This window comes from Glycine max, chromosome 5 (assembly GCF_000004515.6).
Source record: "Glycine max cultivar Williams 82 chromosome 5, Glycine_max_v4.0, whole genome shotgun sequence".
In the NCBI taxonomy this organism is placed as follows: Eukaryota; Viridiplantae; Streptophyta; class Magnoliopsida; order Fabales; family Fabaceae; genus Glycine; species Glycine max.
Genome location: NC_038241.2, coordinates 39,052,501 through 39,067,319, shown reverse-complemented (window position 1 = coordinate 39,067,319; position 14,819 = coordinate 39,052,501). Strand labels below are relative to the sequence as shown.

The following is a 14,819-nucleotide window of genomic DNA, read 5'->3' as shown; positions in this document are numbered from 1 at the left end:
CAAAATATTTTATCCATATTCTAAGAATAAAGACTGAATTTGTTGTACAAAGCGAAGAAAGAGGAAGCTGACTATTGCATTACTCTCCATAATTTAGTTAGAAGACGTAGAATTACAGTAGAAAAGGACAACGGAGAATGGGAGAAGAAAACTTATGACTACATTTGTATAAACAAAAATAAATGGTTGGATAAACTGTACTAAGCCGACCGTCCTATTTTTGGCTGGAATCTGACGCCTAATTTTTGGGGCTTGCGCTTTCCAAGCTCCTGCAAAGAAAAGCTCTCTAACCACGGAAAGGCCCTTTTCTTCATACTTGCTCGAAGATAACAATCCAATATTTATCACAACAGCCGTTTGTATCAATGGCTCTCTGGTAACCTGCGACAAGACAAAAACGAAATAAACATGTTATTCTTTTTCATGGGTAACACATGACAATTCTGTGTTTTTCTTTTATTTATTTTGTTGCAGGTGTGGTCTTAATTGCCAATAACCAGCCTTGTCAAGTTACAAAAGGGCATTGAAGAGGAAAACATTTGATATTACCGCCATGGAAATTCACTTGTATCTATTCCAGCTTGGTGAAGCTCATCAACATACTGCAATGCCTCTCGGCACTCTTCTCGATCATCAAAGAATTCCTTCTTATCACCTTCTACTTGATATGTTTCATGGCCTTTGCCAGCAACCACCTGCACCATGCATATAAAAGTACAACCTTGTTTCACAAATCACAACCCACAAATTAACAATTCGTTGTTTATATTAATTTTTTGGTGCATTATTTCAACTTATAGATGATATGATACTCTTAAAGAATTAATTTATATAGATGTCAAGAAGAGGAAACAAGTTATCAGACTCCAGTTGTAATGCTTTCGGTAGTTTATTTTTTTAAACAGTCAATCTAAAGCTTATAGACTGACAGGAAACATGAAGTTTTCTCAACTCCAATAAGCACAAATCATAAAGAAAAAATAGTTTGGACATGCTCTACTAGGATGGTGTCGCATCAATCACCGCACAAGAAAATAAAAGGAAAGGATCAGTTAAGCCTTCAATTAAAGCAAGGCTACCAAATTGAGACAAACTAGAACTCCCACATTTGTGTAGGAACTCTAAGTCATGACTTCATAGGATCACCAAGTGCCATGATGAAACTGAATGTTGATTGTTGGAGGATAATCATCCACTTGCAATAAGATTTATTATTGTGGATTGTGGCAATGTTTGTTCATTGTGTTTAAATTTAAGCTTCTCCCTATTTTTTTCTCTTAAACAGTATAGTTTCGTTGACATATCACTTTGACATACACCTTAAAATATCCATCAAAATTTTCAGAAAACCAAAAACTATAAATCTCTTTTGCAGTACAAGCACCAAAATGCTTTCAATTAAGTGACTTCTCAGGCATCACAACTTAGCTCAATTCTATATTAGAAGGTGAAATGTAGAATAGGGCTTCATTAACTTACAATCATATCACCCTCCTCTCCCATTGCAACTGCAGCTCGCACAGCTACCCTCCTAATGTCATGGAGAAAAAGTCTATGACCATTAGGAAGTGGTGGATAATAGTCATTCTCTCCATATTTCAGGTAGTCCTGCATCGTCCATCCTACCCCAGCTAACATATCATCCAATATATCCACTGGGCAAAAAGCAAAGAAGCATGTCAAAATTAGATTCCAAAGCTGTGCAGCAGCTAGTTAAAGTACGCATATTCATATATTGCTCTATTCTATGTTCAAAATACATACATGGATCTTCATTCTTGGGATTGTCAGATGTCAGCATGGTCACTTCACTTTTATCTGTTGCTATCTTGGTCATCACAGGCCTCTTCCCCCTGTCGCCCTCACCACAGCATCCAATGACTTCAAAATGAACAAGAAATTATGACATGCACAATAATGAAAGCATGTTTGACTTAAATAATACAAGTCTTCACACTCCAGGCATGTAAATAAGTATGGAGTTTTAACTTTCCAACAGAAAAATGCTTTGGTTTAATTTCTTCATGTCCAAACCAAAATTAGAAAGGAAATATTTTGCAGCAATAAGAGAAGCACAACACAAACATACCAGTTATAACCCTGCGAGGTCCAAGCTCTCTTACAGAATCAAGCAATCTAGACAATGCATCAGGAGTACTGGCATAGTCCACTATCACCCCAAATGCTTGCTCCTCATCAATCAACTCACACCTCCCAGGAACTGCATCAACCTCTTCAATCCCTCTAACAATGTCCTCCAAGGGTGCCCCAACAGCAATCCCAACTGCCACAGCAGCAAGGATGTTGTAAATATTATGCTTCCCAAGCAAACCGGACGAAATCTCCAGTATCCCTGTGGGAGTATTAACCAAAACCTGTGTCTCAAACAAAGAAAGCTCAAACTTCAAGGGATGAACATCTGCCTCCTTATTCTCCATTGCAAACGTCACAACAGGAACTTCCTGGCTCCCCTGCGACACAAAAAATGACGCATTTGGATCATCAATGTTAACAACCTTCCTGTGCCTCTCCGGATCCACCATTCTCGAGAACAACTTAGCCTGTGCGTCCCTATCCCCCTCCTCCTCCTTACTCAAATTAGTGAAAACCGCAATATCAAAATCAACCTCATCATACTTCCCATCCCCCAACCCATGACCACCCGCCTCCATGACCACCGCCTCAGTCCCATTGTGAATCATCTTGGCCATCAAATTCTGAACCAAAACAGAATCCGGCACCATGTTACCCAGGTCCATCTTATTATCCCCATGTACATATGAAGCAACCGAGTTCAACATACCGGTGCGCAGCCCCATCGCCTCATACAAACTTTTAATCAAACAGGTGGTGGTCGTTTTGCCATAAGTCCCAGTTATCGCGATCACAGCCATTTTGGTGGAAGGTTGTTTAAAAAACGAGGCAGCCAAAGCAGGAAGAACAGCATTAGTATCTTCCACAATAACCAAAGCCTTGCACCCCAAAGTGTCCTCAATATCAATCTCTTTACTAGCCACAACCGCAACGGCACCTCTCTTATCAGCCTCAGACAGAAACAAATGCCCATCGGTTTTTCTCCCCACACAACACACAAACAAATCACCAGAACTAACAATCCTCGAATCGTGCTGAATTCCGGTGATTTCAATCTCCAAATCACCGGAAACCGACACCGGCACGACCTTACTCTCGTCAAGAAGCTCAGCCAGAGTCATCTTAAATTTCCCTTCTACAATCCTAACCTTACTTTTACCATAACTGTCAAAATCGAATTCAAACGGAGAATCGGTTGAGCTTCCGTTACCGTCACCGGTGAGTCCCTGGAGGCGTTCGATTTCCTCCAAGTCGCCGAGCTCGTCCGGTTGGAGCTCGTCGACGGCGGCGACGGGGAGTTGGTCCTGCTTGGGGGGATTGGGTTGGAGAAGGCCTTGGGAGACGAATTCTTTGCGCTTGAGAGCTAAAGCTTTGTCGATTTCGCCGAAGAGGTCATCCTCGGAGGAGTCGAAGGGGGCGTTGTCGGGGGCGTCTTCGACGTCGGCGATGGCGGCGAGGTACGTGGACTGGTTGTTCTTGTAGTCTTCTTCTTCGATTTGGCGAGCGCGTTGGGCTTGGCGCTGGATTTGTTGGAAGGTGGAAAAGCCGTGGGAGGAATCCTCGTCGGCTTCCGGAGGGTCGTCGTCGGCTGGGCTTGGGTAGAACTTCCCATCAGGCCCAATGGCCCGCGGAGCCCGAACGAAAACAACAAAGGGATATGAAAAAGAAGGAAAGAAGGGTGTAAGAGTGGAAGTGGAAGTAGAAGGCTTGTGAAATTGTTGCAGTTTTGCAGCTGTAGGAGTAGGACAAAGCCAGTGTGGAACACCAACAAATGATAAAGCCATCAAAGACACTGCTACTGCCGAGTAGAGTCAATAGGGGTTTGTGTCTCATACGGGCTATGCCATTGCCTGATACACATTTGGGCTCGGCCCAAATTTCTTTCTATTTGTGTAGCATCAAATGAGGTTGGCAAACTATCATGTAGTATTGTACGTGAGAAGATAAGATTGGATTGGGGACTTGTCTTATCATTTTACGTGTATTATTCACTTTAGTGGAATTGTCTTTAAATGGCTATATGTAGTTTTTTTTTAAAAGAAAAAATGACAAATGTTATTCAGGATATTAAGAATTAAAAGTGAAGATATTTTATCATAATTTATAATTTGTCCTTGTTCTATATACGAATTACTACAAAGACCCAGTATTGTGCTTTGCTATAGGGATTCCTACTAGAGCTTCCTCTTTTGTCTGTCAATGCAAAATTCTCTTTGTGCCTTAGAGGCAAAAGAGGCCTTATATGCAAAATTCAGTATAGAAGAAGGGTAAATTAATAATAGAATGCAATTGTCAGTTAGTTGTGTAGTCATTAATAATAGAATTAGAATCCCATGACAGGCAACGATAACAGAATGGTGTTATTATTGTTGTTGCACCTAAATTAAAAGTGACAGCCGTCATAAAAAAATCTTGTTCACGTTAGCGTTAACATGAGTCTACATAATAAGTGAGTGCGGGACCATAGCCACCAACATGAACGGTTCACATTGGTAGCACAACAAGGTGCAGGGGCCAGGGGGTGTTCCATACTAAACATGAATGAATGGAAAGACGTCCCATCGAGCAAAAGACCTCACTCTACGACAAGCTTAGGAAGACGGAAGATTCCTTAAAACCAAAGAGCTGGATTCAACAAATAGTGGGTCTGAACAGAACTCTCACTAGACAGGAAAAGGATGCCCATGATTGACAGATAATCATGCTCCTTGAACATGTAGTCACAAGTTTCATCTCTAGGTTGGTGTATATAAAAGAGTATCTGTTGGAAGAAGTCGACTCTTTAAATGAATATCACCCCCGAATTCACCTTAAGAAAGACTGGCAAAGGAGGGTGGATTTGGATTTGTAATTGCAATTGCTCGGAAGTGATAGACACGTAGAGAAAGACATTGGATAACAAAACAAAAGCAAGCCAAGTTGCCTTCAGCTAAAAGCTTTCCTCAACCACTAAATATTTTACAATTTACTTGTCATTGTCATAATATTTTATGTCCCTATCAGAATCCGATTGACTATTTAGACACACACACATTCCCTGTGTTCCTGTGTTTTTGTGTTTCACTTTCACATTTTCAAATTCCATTCTAGATCTACTTCATCATGCACTTGTTTAAGCTGCAGGAGGACTTTAATTTGGGTATTATATCCAGGTATCTCTCACGTATAATTGTTATAGACTTGCTATTTCCATTGATACTTGTTAGACTTCGTATTTTACCAATGATACTTGTTAGAATTAACTAGGCAAAAAAAAGGACTATTGAATTTAATGATTGCAGTCAGGGTTGGGCCTCAGTCACATTAGGTATTCAGAAAGTAACTTACTTTGCTCTTCACGTGTTTGTGTTTTACAGACAAGGTGGATACTTTTTCATTGTTTTATTTCACTTTTGTTCGGGGGTTGGGTGAATATGTCAAAATTGTCAATTGGTTATAGATATTAGTATAGTTGTTTAGTTTTAGAAAGTATGATCATTCAATTGTAACTCTTTTTAAGTTTTAAGGTTTTTGTGGGGTTTGAAACTGATTATCAATTAGTACTTCAGATTCTGATACTTTTTATTGTCATTTGGATGGAATTCTGAAGCCGAACATTGTTTGGTTACTTCCCATTTACAAGGATTAACCTTTCCTTTTTTCTGTGCCTGCACAGACTTTTGTGTTTTTCCAATTAAATTTGACTAAAAGATCACAGATAGTAGCTTTCCACTTTATCATGGCGAGAAGATCTCCTCCTCGGGTTAGCCAAACGTACGAGACAGGCTGTACGTGGCGAATGTTAAGAATCTTCAATTTTCGTGAAGGTAATTCTGACAGAAGATTGGTTTCCAATAGGAGGCTGAATGCTCATGCTAATGGTGAGACTTTTTTGTTTTTTACTGCTTAAACTTACTGGGTGGTAGAATTTTCATCCAAAAAGGTTGCGAGTTTCTTAGTCTTGGATGCATATTGCATTTAGTTAAAGTCTTCTGGGCCAAAAACCCGTGCCTCCATTTACCATATTTTTACTTAAACCTGCTACACATTAAATCAATTTTAATTTTCTGAAGGTGAGGAAATTACATGTAATCAATTTGGTCCCGATATAATTTGGAACTTGTGAATTTTTTTTCCAAACTGCAGGAAATGGAAATTCTAGAAGTAGATCAGATGTGCTTAGCACATTTGATGAGAAGTACCTTCAAATTGGTGTAAGTTCTGATCAAACGCACTTCCTTCTCTAAGATTGATGTTATAACATGAGCCTTGCTTTTAAAATTCTGCTTAATGAAATTTATCATAATGCATGCTGTTTTACCCTTTTTACACGGCCACACATCCTACCTCTTCCTAAATCTGTTTACGTGTAGTCTAAGTTGCTTGTAGTGTGCTTTGTATCTAATTAATTATTAATTATGAAGTGTACGTGTTATTTCAATTTAAACGTCAAAGAAATTTGTTAACTATCTCTCTAATGTACCTAGAGGAAAGCATCTCCCTTGACATAAGCCATCTTATTTTTGTCTTGACTATTGACATAAACCACTCTTTTCTTTTATTATCTTAGTTTTTCTCTCAATTCTTCCCACACACAAATACATTGGTGTAGGGGTAGGGCGTAGGATTTTGCGAAGTGAAGAAATCTTTTTAATTTTGCTTAATAACGTAGCACTTTAAAATTTAAATCTTAAAGACCTCAATTATTATTTGTACTGTGATGATGAGCAGAAGAGAAACAACACTGAAACCCATCCATTACTCCATCCTACAAATATATTTAAAAAATAATCACCTTCAGCCTTGGTCTCAAAAATCAGTGGCTTGTTTTGATGATCTATTGACTAGTTTCATGAAAAATAAAATACATGCATAATAAATTATAAATCTAGAAGTTTTAATTAAGCTTTAAAATTGCCACATATAGTTGGCAAGATGCCGCAAAAATGGTGTCATGCATTCTTCTCACCCTATTACAATGATAGCTTAGTAGCACTCATGGAAGAATTCTAACTACAGGTAAGTTCCAGAAGAAGAAGAGATTATAGTTGTAAAAGTATCAGCGGCATAGAGAATGAACAGGTAGCAGATTGGAGAGAAGAAGTAACAAAGATGATTGTTGACCCGAGATTTGTGAATAAAAATTATCAGGGAAAAGATGGGGCAGACTGTGAGCCTAATCAGTTCTTGGATGCTTTACAGATTTTATTTTCAAACAAGGAGCTTTTCATAAAACTTTTGCAAGATCCCAACTCTTTGTTAGTAAAACAGATTCATGACTTACAAAGTACTCAAGTGAAAGAACCATATCAGCAGGCAAGGCAAAAAATGATGACTAAATTAAAAAAGCCTCAAGATGGTAATGCTACACAATGTGTAAAACCTTTTAAGCCCTTTGATAGATCTGATTTGAGGTTAAGTGTTAAGCCTCAGTCCTCCAACAGAATAGTAGTTTTGAAGCCTGGCACTGTTAATGTGGAAACAAGCTTTGCTAGTCCTCCCCATTCGCCTGATAGCTTCAGATCTCATGCACAAAATATTATGCCTTCATATTTTCCCTTTAGTTGCATAAAGAGAAAATTGAAGCATGTCATGAGAGTAAGGAGACAAGAACAGCAGTGGAGGACAGATGATGAAATGTCAAGTAAATTTTCCTGCAGTTCCCAGGGCTTGGAAGATGGTCAAAAAGTAAAACAATTGGAAATTGCTGAGAGAAATTCACCAATTAATGCCCATCCTAATGCTGGAAAAAGGTTGAATTCATATCTTGATCTGAAGAAGAGGGACAATATTATCAAGTTGGAGGATTCTGAGTTATGTATGGGGCTGGAAACTGCTTCATTTGGTGAAAGTCGTAGTAAGAACTCATACCATACTTCAGTTGGCCATTCTGAGGAAAATATACATGTTGAAGGTAGGAAAGGCCCATCTCAGATGTTAAACTGTGGAAGTGAGGAATGTGAACAGTGCACAAACTCTCTAGGGAGATCAATTCCTCGTCCTGACTCTTTGTACTTGCCAAGCATGCATAGGTACTGCAAGCACAGTTCCATTACTGAAAGGATGAGACATTACAGCAACTATCAAATGGTCCACAGAACCAGGTTGGGGCTTCCAAAAGAAGGGGAAAATGGCTCCTATAACTTTTTGGAACCGAAAATCAAGGATTCACCATTGGCCATTGTTAACATGCATACTGATAAGTTGCAACTTTTTGGTGAAGATATTAGAATCAGAAATAGCGTTCCTGGCGACAGTCTATTTGCACATTATGATATTCCTAGAGGTATGCTCTGTATAATAAATATGTCTCATTTATCATCTATGTAATCCATCAATTCTTTAGCATGGTCTAAGAAACTTGTAAAATATTGTTATAATATATATACATGAGAGAATATATGGATATGTTTTCAGAACCAGATGGCAGATACAGGGACAGCCCTACTAGGAACATAGACATGAATGATATAACCGGAGGAAGTAGATCGTTTCTGGTAAATAGTTTTTGGCATTTACTCTGAACTCTGAAGTGACATAGAGATCTATCTTTTACTTTTATCAAATATGGATTTGGCTACCTTTTAAAATCAATGTAGTAGTTTTCTACAACTTTGTAGTTTATTATAGTATAAATGTATATGTATTTTATCACCATCTCAACTATTGTTTTCCAATTAACAGTGCTTTCACACTTCTCGTTAGTGAAATTCATCAAAATTATTTGTTATCTTTTTTATCCTTGATGTGAATAATGGAATTTGGTGTTGATTAGGATTTGCATCCAGAGATCCAGACTTTTCCTTTTTCACAAGATGTTATTTCATCCCGTCAGAGAACAGATGATTATGTAAACATGGGAAACAAAGTTGAACACACCAGTGCTGAATCTGTTGTTCAGCAATTTACTAAGGATGATGTTACCAACCCACAAATCACCACCTTTCAACAAGGTATGGTTTTAAACCTGGACATATTCGAGTTTTTTTTCATGTTCACTCTATTGTTGAGCAATTTACTAAGGATGACAGTTTCGGACTTCCACAGATGAGTCACCGATACAAGTAATGCAAGACAAATTTGAAGAGAGCCATTTTGAAGACCTTATAAGACTCTCTTTGGATCCAATGAACAATTTAACCTTCTCCAAGGACATCTTACACAATGTAAGAGAAATTCTGCATGCTCTCAGCTTAAAATGGGATGAACTTACTCTGAAGAGATCATGTGACCAATTGTTAGATCCATCCACCTTTGTTGAACTGAAGGAACTAACTAGCCAACTTTCTGGTGGTAGAATCTTGCATGACTGTGTCATCGAAATTTTCATGCAGGTATATCAGAACTGTGGATTCCCACCTCATGTTTCAACAAAAAATCCAAATGTCCAAGCATATGTTGTGAAGAAACTTCTGGTTAAAGAGATTACAGAACTAGTTAAGTTGCACTTTCACCCTCGTCCATCACCTTTAACGTTAGAACAACTTGCTGAAAAGGACTTGGCAAGACGTGGTTCGTGGCTAAATATCCAAGTTGTTACAGAAGATATTGCAATAGAGGTGGAGAAAGATGTTCTTGAAAAAATGGTATTGGAAATTGCATCTGAGATGGATGTCAGAAGTATGTCTACTTATTACTCGTGGGATGATAAAGCACTATGGAAAGATTATCAAGCTACCATTTTCTGAATAAATCATAAATTTGGTCCAGGCATTACGCTTCCTAAATTACACTTGTATCAGTACAACATGATTTTTTATACACAACAATATGAAATTTTCATTTTCTCATTATTTTTTGTTCGTGTACAATGACAATAATAAAGTTTGAATTTAAATTCTCATGCAAACTAACTAAATTCTCCGTTACTATGCGTACCTAAAAGGTTTTATTTTAGAATCTTTTGATGCCATGACAAATTATTTTTTGTATTTTTAATATGCAGTCCAAATATTCTATATTTGATGCCTTTACATGCATCTCTTTTTAATTATTTTTTTATTCAAAACAAGTCTGCATGACCAGTACCAGTTTGTGAAAGTCAACAATATAAGTTGATCGAGGTTGTTGAATTATAGTGTTTACAAGTCTTTATATATTAATAATTATTTAAAGTTAAATTACTCATTTAATTTCTATAGTCTCTGTGTCTTTTAGTTTTTATAGTTTGAAATTAATTTTTTTAAGTCTCTATCGTTTACATTTTAAGATCTTTTTAGTCCTTCTAGTTTGTATTTTAATTCTTTTTTAATCCCTATAATTTGAAAATGATATTTTTAGTCTCTATAATTTGTATTTTAATTACTTTTTAGTCATTATTAAAAAATATATACAAATAATTAGTTATAAATTATTAACTATTTTTTATTACAAATTACTTCTGATAAATTAGTTACGAATTACTTGCTAATATTTTTTTAATTAATTATAATTGATAATATTACTTATATTTTGATGGTAAGGACTAAAAGGAAATTAAAATATAAAATATAAAGACTAAAAAAACTATTTTTAAACTATAAGAACTAAAAAAAAATACATTATAAGGATTAAAAAAATCACCTTCAAATTATAGGGACTAAAAAAAATTAAAAAATAAACTATAGAGAGTAAAACAACCACTTTAAAACTATAAGAATTAAAAAGTATAAATGATAAAAATATAAAGAGTACATAGAATAATTAAACTATTGTTTAAAACTTTCAAAACCCAAAAGGCATGAGACTTGCATAAATGAAATTACGCCTAGTAAGTAAGTCTAGTGCAATGCATATCTTTCAATCTCCCCTCCACTACATGCCCAATAATAGGCCCCATAAATGATTTTTACAAATTAAATTAAATTTCAAAATTGAGCTTACATGAAATCTATTTTTAAAAGCGTTCATTTTTATGAGATTGTTCTTATCAAAACATGGGTTAGAGACTCTCACTAAATGTTCAGTTTTTATCCACTAGATGAACATTTTACTTAGATTTATAAATTTATTTAAACTATTATCTAGATCAAGTTGATCAGAACCCCTTCTACCTCTTTTTCTCATTTCAAATTAAAGGTTACTAGTACTAAATTACAAAAGATTGTCCATTTTGCTACCCAGCAATTATCGAGAAGAACTTGTTATAAAATAAGAAACTTGTACACCATGCAAATAAATCCTTAAAGATAGGATAGTACGAGCATCTCGCGTCTCAGATTTTTTTCCTCACCAATCCAATTACACTGTTCATGATCTTCGACTTCAAAAATTAAAATATTAATAAAATTGATTCATGGGGGCAAAAAAATCATTAGTTAAATTTTTGGTTATGGACCTCTCAACTCCTACTCCAATCACAAGAATCATATTAATTCCACTAGAAATTCCCGCTCCCCTCCAAGCCATTGTAGGCATGCAAGGAAGAAGACATGAAAGACAAAAAGAAAATAGTCAGTGCCTTAGCACATATACAACTTCAAAGTACCTCGCTACTTTTGTGAAGTAAAACCCATAAAATGTGATGTTATTCCCATTCAATTGTTGATGGTGGCTTTGAGGTAATATCTTGCACAACACGGTTTACACCACGGACACCATTACAGATCTTTCGGGAAACATCGTCAAGGAACTTGTGCTCAAAGTAGTACCTGAAATTTATTTGAAAATGTAGTTACCAGAGAGCAGCAAAGGATGATAAACAACAGTTATTATGATTTAATAGGGAAAGCCTATTTGAAGCCAATAGAATAATTTAAAAGTATTTGTATAACAAAAATGCTCTGAAACTAATGTATTTTTTGCAAAGAATTTAATGCCCCTAGTATTTAACTAAGATCATGATTGACTAATGACAAGATAAGGTGGCATCACTTTCTCTGGAATATTTCAAAATTTTCTTATGTGTTTATGTATGGTTTATAGTCCCAAGCAGGTGTAGAAGTTCTTATACTCTGTTACAAGCACCAGTACTGACACCTTCCCCTTTATCAAATAGACATGCTACATCAACAAGAAAAGCAGAATATCATGTCATGTACTGGGAACCCATCACATGCTTATCAAACTTTATTTGGTCCATTCTATAGTTTACTAGAAACATGTTCGACCTACTATTGGTAATTTGGTACCATTAAAAGAAAAAGAAAACAAAATATGGTACTGCAGCAGCAGCACAGCATAACCAGATATGCTTTTTACAAGTATATTCTACAAATGGAGCACATTCAGCGGTAATAAGGAGAAAAAAAAAACATTATTCAGTAGCATAGCCAAACATACTACAGTTGAAATCTTACCAGTCAGCAGTCATTCCATCTTGACTTGTAACAGCTCTGAGAGCAACAACATGGGAGTGTGTTCTTTGATCACCTTGAACTCCAACCGATCGAACAGGCAAGAAAACTGCAAAAGCTTGCCATATTGAATCATAGAGCCCAGCATCCTTGATTGACTGAATGAAGATCTCATCAACCTGGAAAAAACAATTCTTAGACATAAATACTAAAGGGTAATCATCAATCAGCATCACAAACATACAAAAGCACAAAAGATCTACATACCTGTCGGAGAATATCTAAAGCATTTCCTTCAGTCACATCACCCAAGACTCTCACTGCAAGACCAGGCCCTGGGAATGGGTGACGTCTTAGAAAGGCCACAGGAACATCCAAGATCCTCCCTAATTGACGAACCTACACAAACCGCAACAAAAACAATGCATAACATAATCTGAGAATCCAAGCACATTTAAACAAGCCAATAGATCCAAAGCAAAACCTCATCCTTGAACAGAAGCTTAAGTGGTTCAATAAGCTTCAACTTCATATCTTTTGGAAGGCCTCCAACGTTATGATGACTCTTAATGGTATGGGAATGGGTTCTCCCGGTCCCAGGTGGAGGACAAGATTCAATCACATCAGGATACAACGTCCCCTGAACCAAATAAGAAGGCTTCTTCCCCAGCTTCCCCTCAAGCTCCTGAGCAAAAGCATCAAAAATACAAATAAACTCCTTCCCAATAATCTTCCTCTTGGTCTCTGGATCCACCACACCTTTCAACTTCGTAAGAAACTGATTTACGGCATCAACACACACAACCGGCAAATGAAGATCCTTCTCAAAAGTCTCCATCACACGCTCCCTCTCCTTATACCTAAGCAACCCATTATCCACAAACACACAATGAAGCCTATCCCCAATAGCCTTATGCACCAGAGTAGCAGCAACAGTGGAATCCACACCACCAGACAAAGCACAAATCACATGCTCATCAGGCCCCACCGTTTCTTTAATCACCTTTATCTCCTCCTCCATCACATCCTCCATCTTCCACCCTGCTCCCACACCACAAACATCAAACAGAAAACGCCGCAATGTCTCCATTCCATCCTCCGTATGGGTCACCTACACAAAACCACAACCAACATTAATCCCGAACATACAGCACATAAAATTAAATAGGATAAAATATGCATTTGGTTCTTCAAAACATCTCGAAATCCGGTTTTAGTTTTATAAAAGTTTAATAGATTTCTAGTTTCTATATTCCCCAAAAGTGACGTGATTTTAAAATCGTATTAAATTAATTTTAATAAATTAAAGCCAGATTTCGAACCGCTGGATCAACTAGTTCAGTATTATTCCAGCTTAAATAATGGTAACAAGTTCAAGTCCTGAGTATGAAGTTGCACTAAATACTCTGAGAGAGCTCAAGTCATGCGCATGCAGCTGCTTTTTTTTTTTTTTTATAATACGCACGCAATTGCATTAAATACTGAAGGAGCGTTTTGTCACTCAGTAGTCTTATTCTAACTCAAACACAATTGCTTCTAGCCTATTGTATCTATCAAGAGAACCGGATTTCAAGACATGTTGACAGGGCCAAAAACATATTTTATCAGGGTGATGCAAATTAAGGTAATGTCAAACTTTTTGGGACATTGATTAAAAGCCCTATTCATGTAATCCACTTTTAATGAGACAAGACTTTGTTAATGATGCTGACAATGTTAATGATGCTGACAAAAAAAAAAAAAACCTTGTTAATGATTAAATTTGAAGTTATGATAAAACTACCTCAGGGTGATACTGGAGGCCGTAGAGCTTGGCGGGGGGGTTTTCAATAGCGGCAACAGCGCCCTGGTCGCTGCGGGCGACGACGTGGAATCCATCGGGCAGCGCGACGGCCTCGTCGCCATGGCTCATCCAAACGACCTGTCGTTTACCGACTTTCTCAGGGCCAAAGAGCGCGGAGGGTTTATCGGCACAGATTTCCATGCGGCCATACTCCTGCTTGTCTCCGACGCGGACGTCGCCGCCTAGGCGCTGGACGAGGAGCTGGAGGCCGTAGCAGATGCCGAGGACGGTGACGCCATTGGACTGGGCCCACTGGAGGAAGCCGTCGGGGAAGGAGGGGGAGTCGGGGGTGTGGACGGAGTGGGGCCCGCCGGAGAGAATGACGACGGAGGGGTTGAGGTCGGCGATGGTGGAGAGAGAGGAGGTGCCGGAGATGCAGAGGGAGAAGACGGAGAGGCTACGGATGCGGCGAGTGATGAGGTGGGTGTATTGGGAACCGTAGTCGAGAATGAGAACCAGGTCCGATTTCACGTTTTTGGGGTCCATTTTTTCTGTCTGGGGAGGGAGTGATGGAGGCTGCCAAGTGCTTCCCTTTGCTAGGGTTTATGGTGTCGACTGTTGACAGTGGTGAATGATGATAGGCCAGGGTTTATGTCCCCGCAACAGTGATTTTGAATAAATTGAAGTAA

General features: G+C 37.7%; 3 protein-coding genes across 4 annotated transcripts; 1 reads left to right on the top strand and 2 right to left on the bottom strand.

The window, feature by feature from the left end:
• Window positions 1–57: 57 nt before the first annotated feature.
• On the bottom strand, window positions 58–4,071 carry LOC100776022 (UDP-N-acetylmuramoyl-L-alanyl-D-glutamate--2,6-diaminopimelate ligase MurE homolog, chloroplastic). The gene is made up of 5 exons (XM_003524408.5): window positions 2,090–4,071; window positions 1,765–1,881; window positions 1,480–1,655; window positions 550–695; window positions 58–381 (listed from the first exon to the last, which is right to left on the bottom strand). The coding sequence occupies exons 1-5, from the start codon at window positions 3,876–3,878 to the stop codon at window positions 363–365; spliced, it is 2,247 nt and encodes a 748-aa protein (XP_003524456.1). The 5' UTR covers window positions 3,879–4,071; the 3' UTR covers window positions 58–362.
• A 502-nt stretch (window positions 4,072–4,573) lies between these two features.
• On the top strand, window positions 4,574–9,922 carry LOC121174910 (uncharacterized). 2 transcript variants are annotated; one of them, XM_041015651.1, is made up of 7 exons: window positions 4,574–5,246; window positions 5,750–5,900; window positions 6,220–6,287; window positions 7,093–8,359; window positions 8,491–8,570; window positions 8,849–9,026; window positions 9,121–9,922. In XM_041015651.1, the coding sequence occupies exons 2-7, from the start codon at window positions 5,813–5,815 to the stop codon at window positions 9,759–9,761; spliced, it is 2,322 nt and encodes a 773-aa protein (XP_040871585.1). In that variant the 5' UTR covers window positions 4,574–5,246; window positions 5,750–5,812; the 3' UTR covers window positions 9,762–9,922. The 2 variants fall into 2 exon arrangements, with proteins under 2 accessions (XP_040871585.1, XP_040871584.1); XM_041015650.1 differs by having other exon boundaries at window positions 5,750–5,954.
• Window positions 9,923–11,397: 1,475 nt separating this feature from the next.
• LOC100794993 (GMP synthase [glutamine-hydrolyzing]) lies at window positions 11,398–14,807 on the bottom strand. Its single transcript, XM_003525346.5, has 5 exons — window positions 14,131–14,807; window positions 12,832–13,458; window positions 12,615–12,746; window positions 12,351–12,526; window positions 11,398–11,702 (listed from the first exon to the last, which is right to left on the bottom strand). The coding sequence occupies exons 1-5, from the start codon at window positions 14,674–14,676 to the stop codon at window positions 11,579–11,581; spliced, it is 1,605 nt and encodes a 534-aa protein (XP_003525394.1). The 5' UTR covers window positions 14,677–14,807; the 3' UTR covers window positions 11,398–11,578.
• Between the last annotated feature and the right edge of the window lie 12 nt (window positions 14,808–14,819).

Bases quoted from the DNA above. Each gene is read 5' to 3' on its own strand.
- LOC100776022 (XM_003524408.5), bottom strand. From the start codon at position 3,878: ATGGCTTTATCATTTGTTGGTGTTCCACACTGGCTTTGTCCTACTCCT. The intron at 1,656-1,764 runs GTATGTATTTTG...CTTTTTGCCCAG, and splicing joins TCCCAAGAATGAAGATCCAT to TGGATATATTGGATGATATG. The intron at 696-1,479 runs GTAAGTTAATGA...TGCATGGTGCAG, and splicing joins GAGAGGAGGGTGATATGATT to GTGGTTGCTGGCAAAGGCCA.
- LOC121174910 (XM_041015650.1), top strand. From the start codon at position 5,813: ATGGCGAGAAGATCTCCTCCTCGGGTTAGCCAAACGTACGAGACAGGC. The intron at 6,288-7,092 runs GTAAGTTCTGAT...TTCTAACTACAG, and splicing joins AGAAGTACCTTCAAATTGGT to GTAAGTTCCAGAAGAAGAAG. The intron at 9,027-9,120 runs GTATGGTTTTAA...GGACTTCCACAG, and splicing joins AATCACCACCTTTCAACAAG to ATGAGTCACCGATACAAGTA.
- LOC100794993 (XM_003525346.5), bottom strand. From the start codon at position 14,676: ATGGACCCCAAAAACGTGAAATCGGACCTGGTTCTCATTCTCGACTAC. The intron at 13,459-14,130 runs GTAGTTTTATCA...GGTTTTGTGTAG, and splicing joins GCCTCCAGTATCACCCTGAG to GTGACCCATACGGAGGATGG. The intron at 11,703-12,350 runs GTAAGATTTCAA...AATAAATTTCAG, and splicing joins GATGGAATGACTGCTGACTG to GTACTACTTTGAGCACAAGT.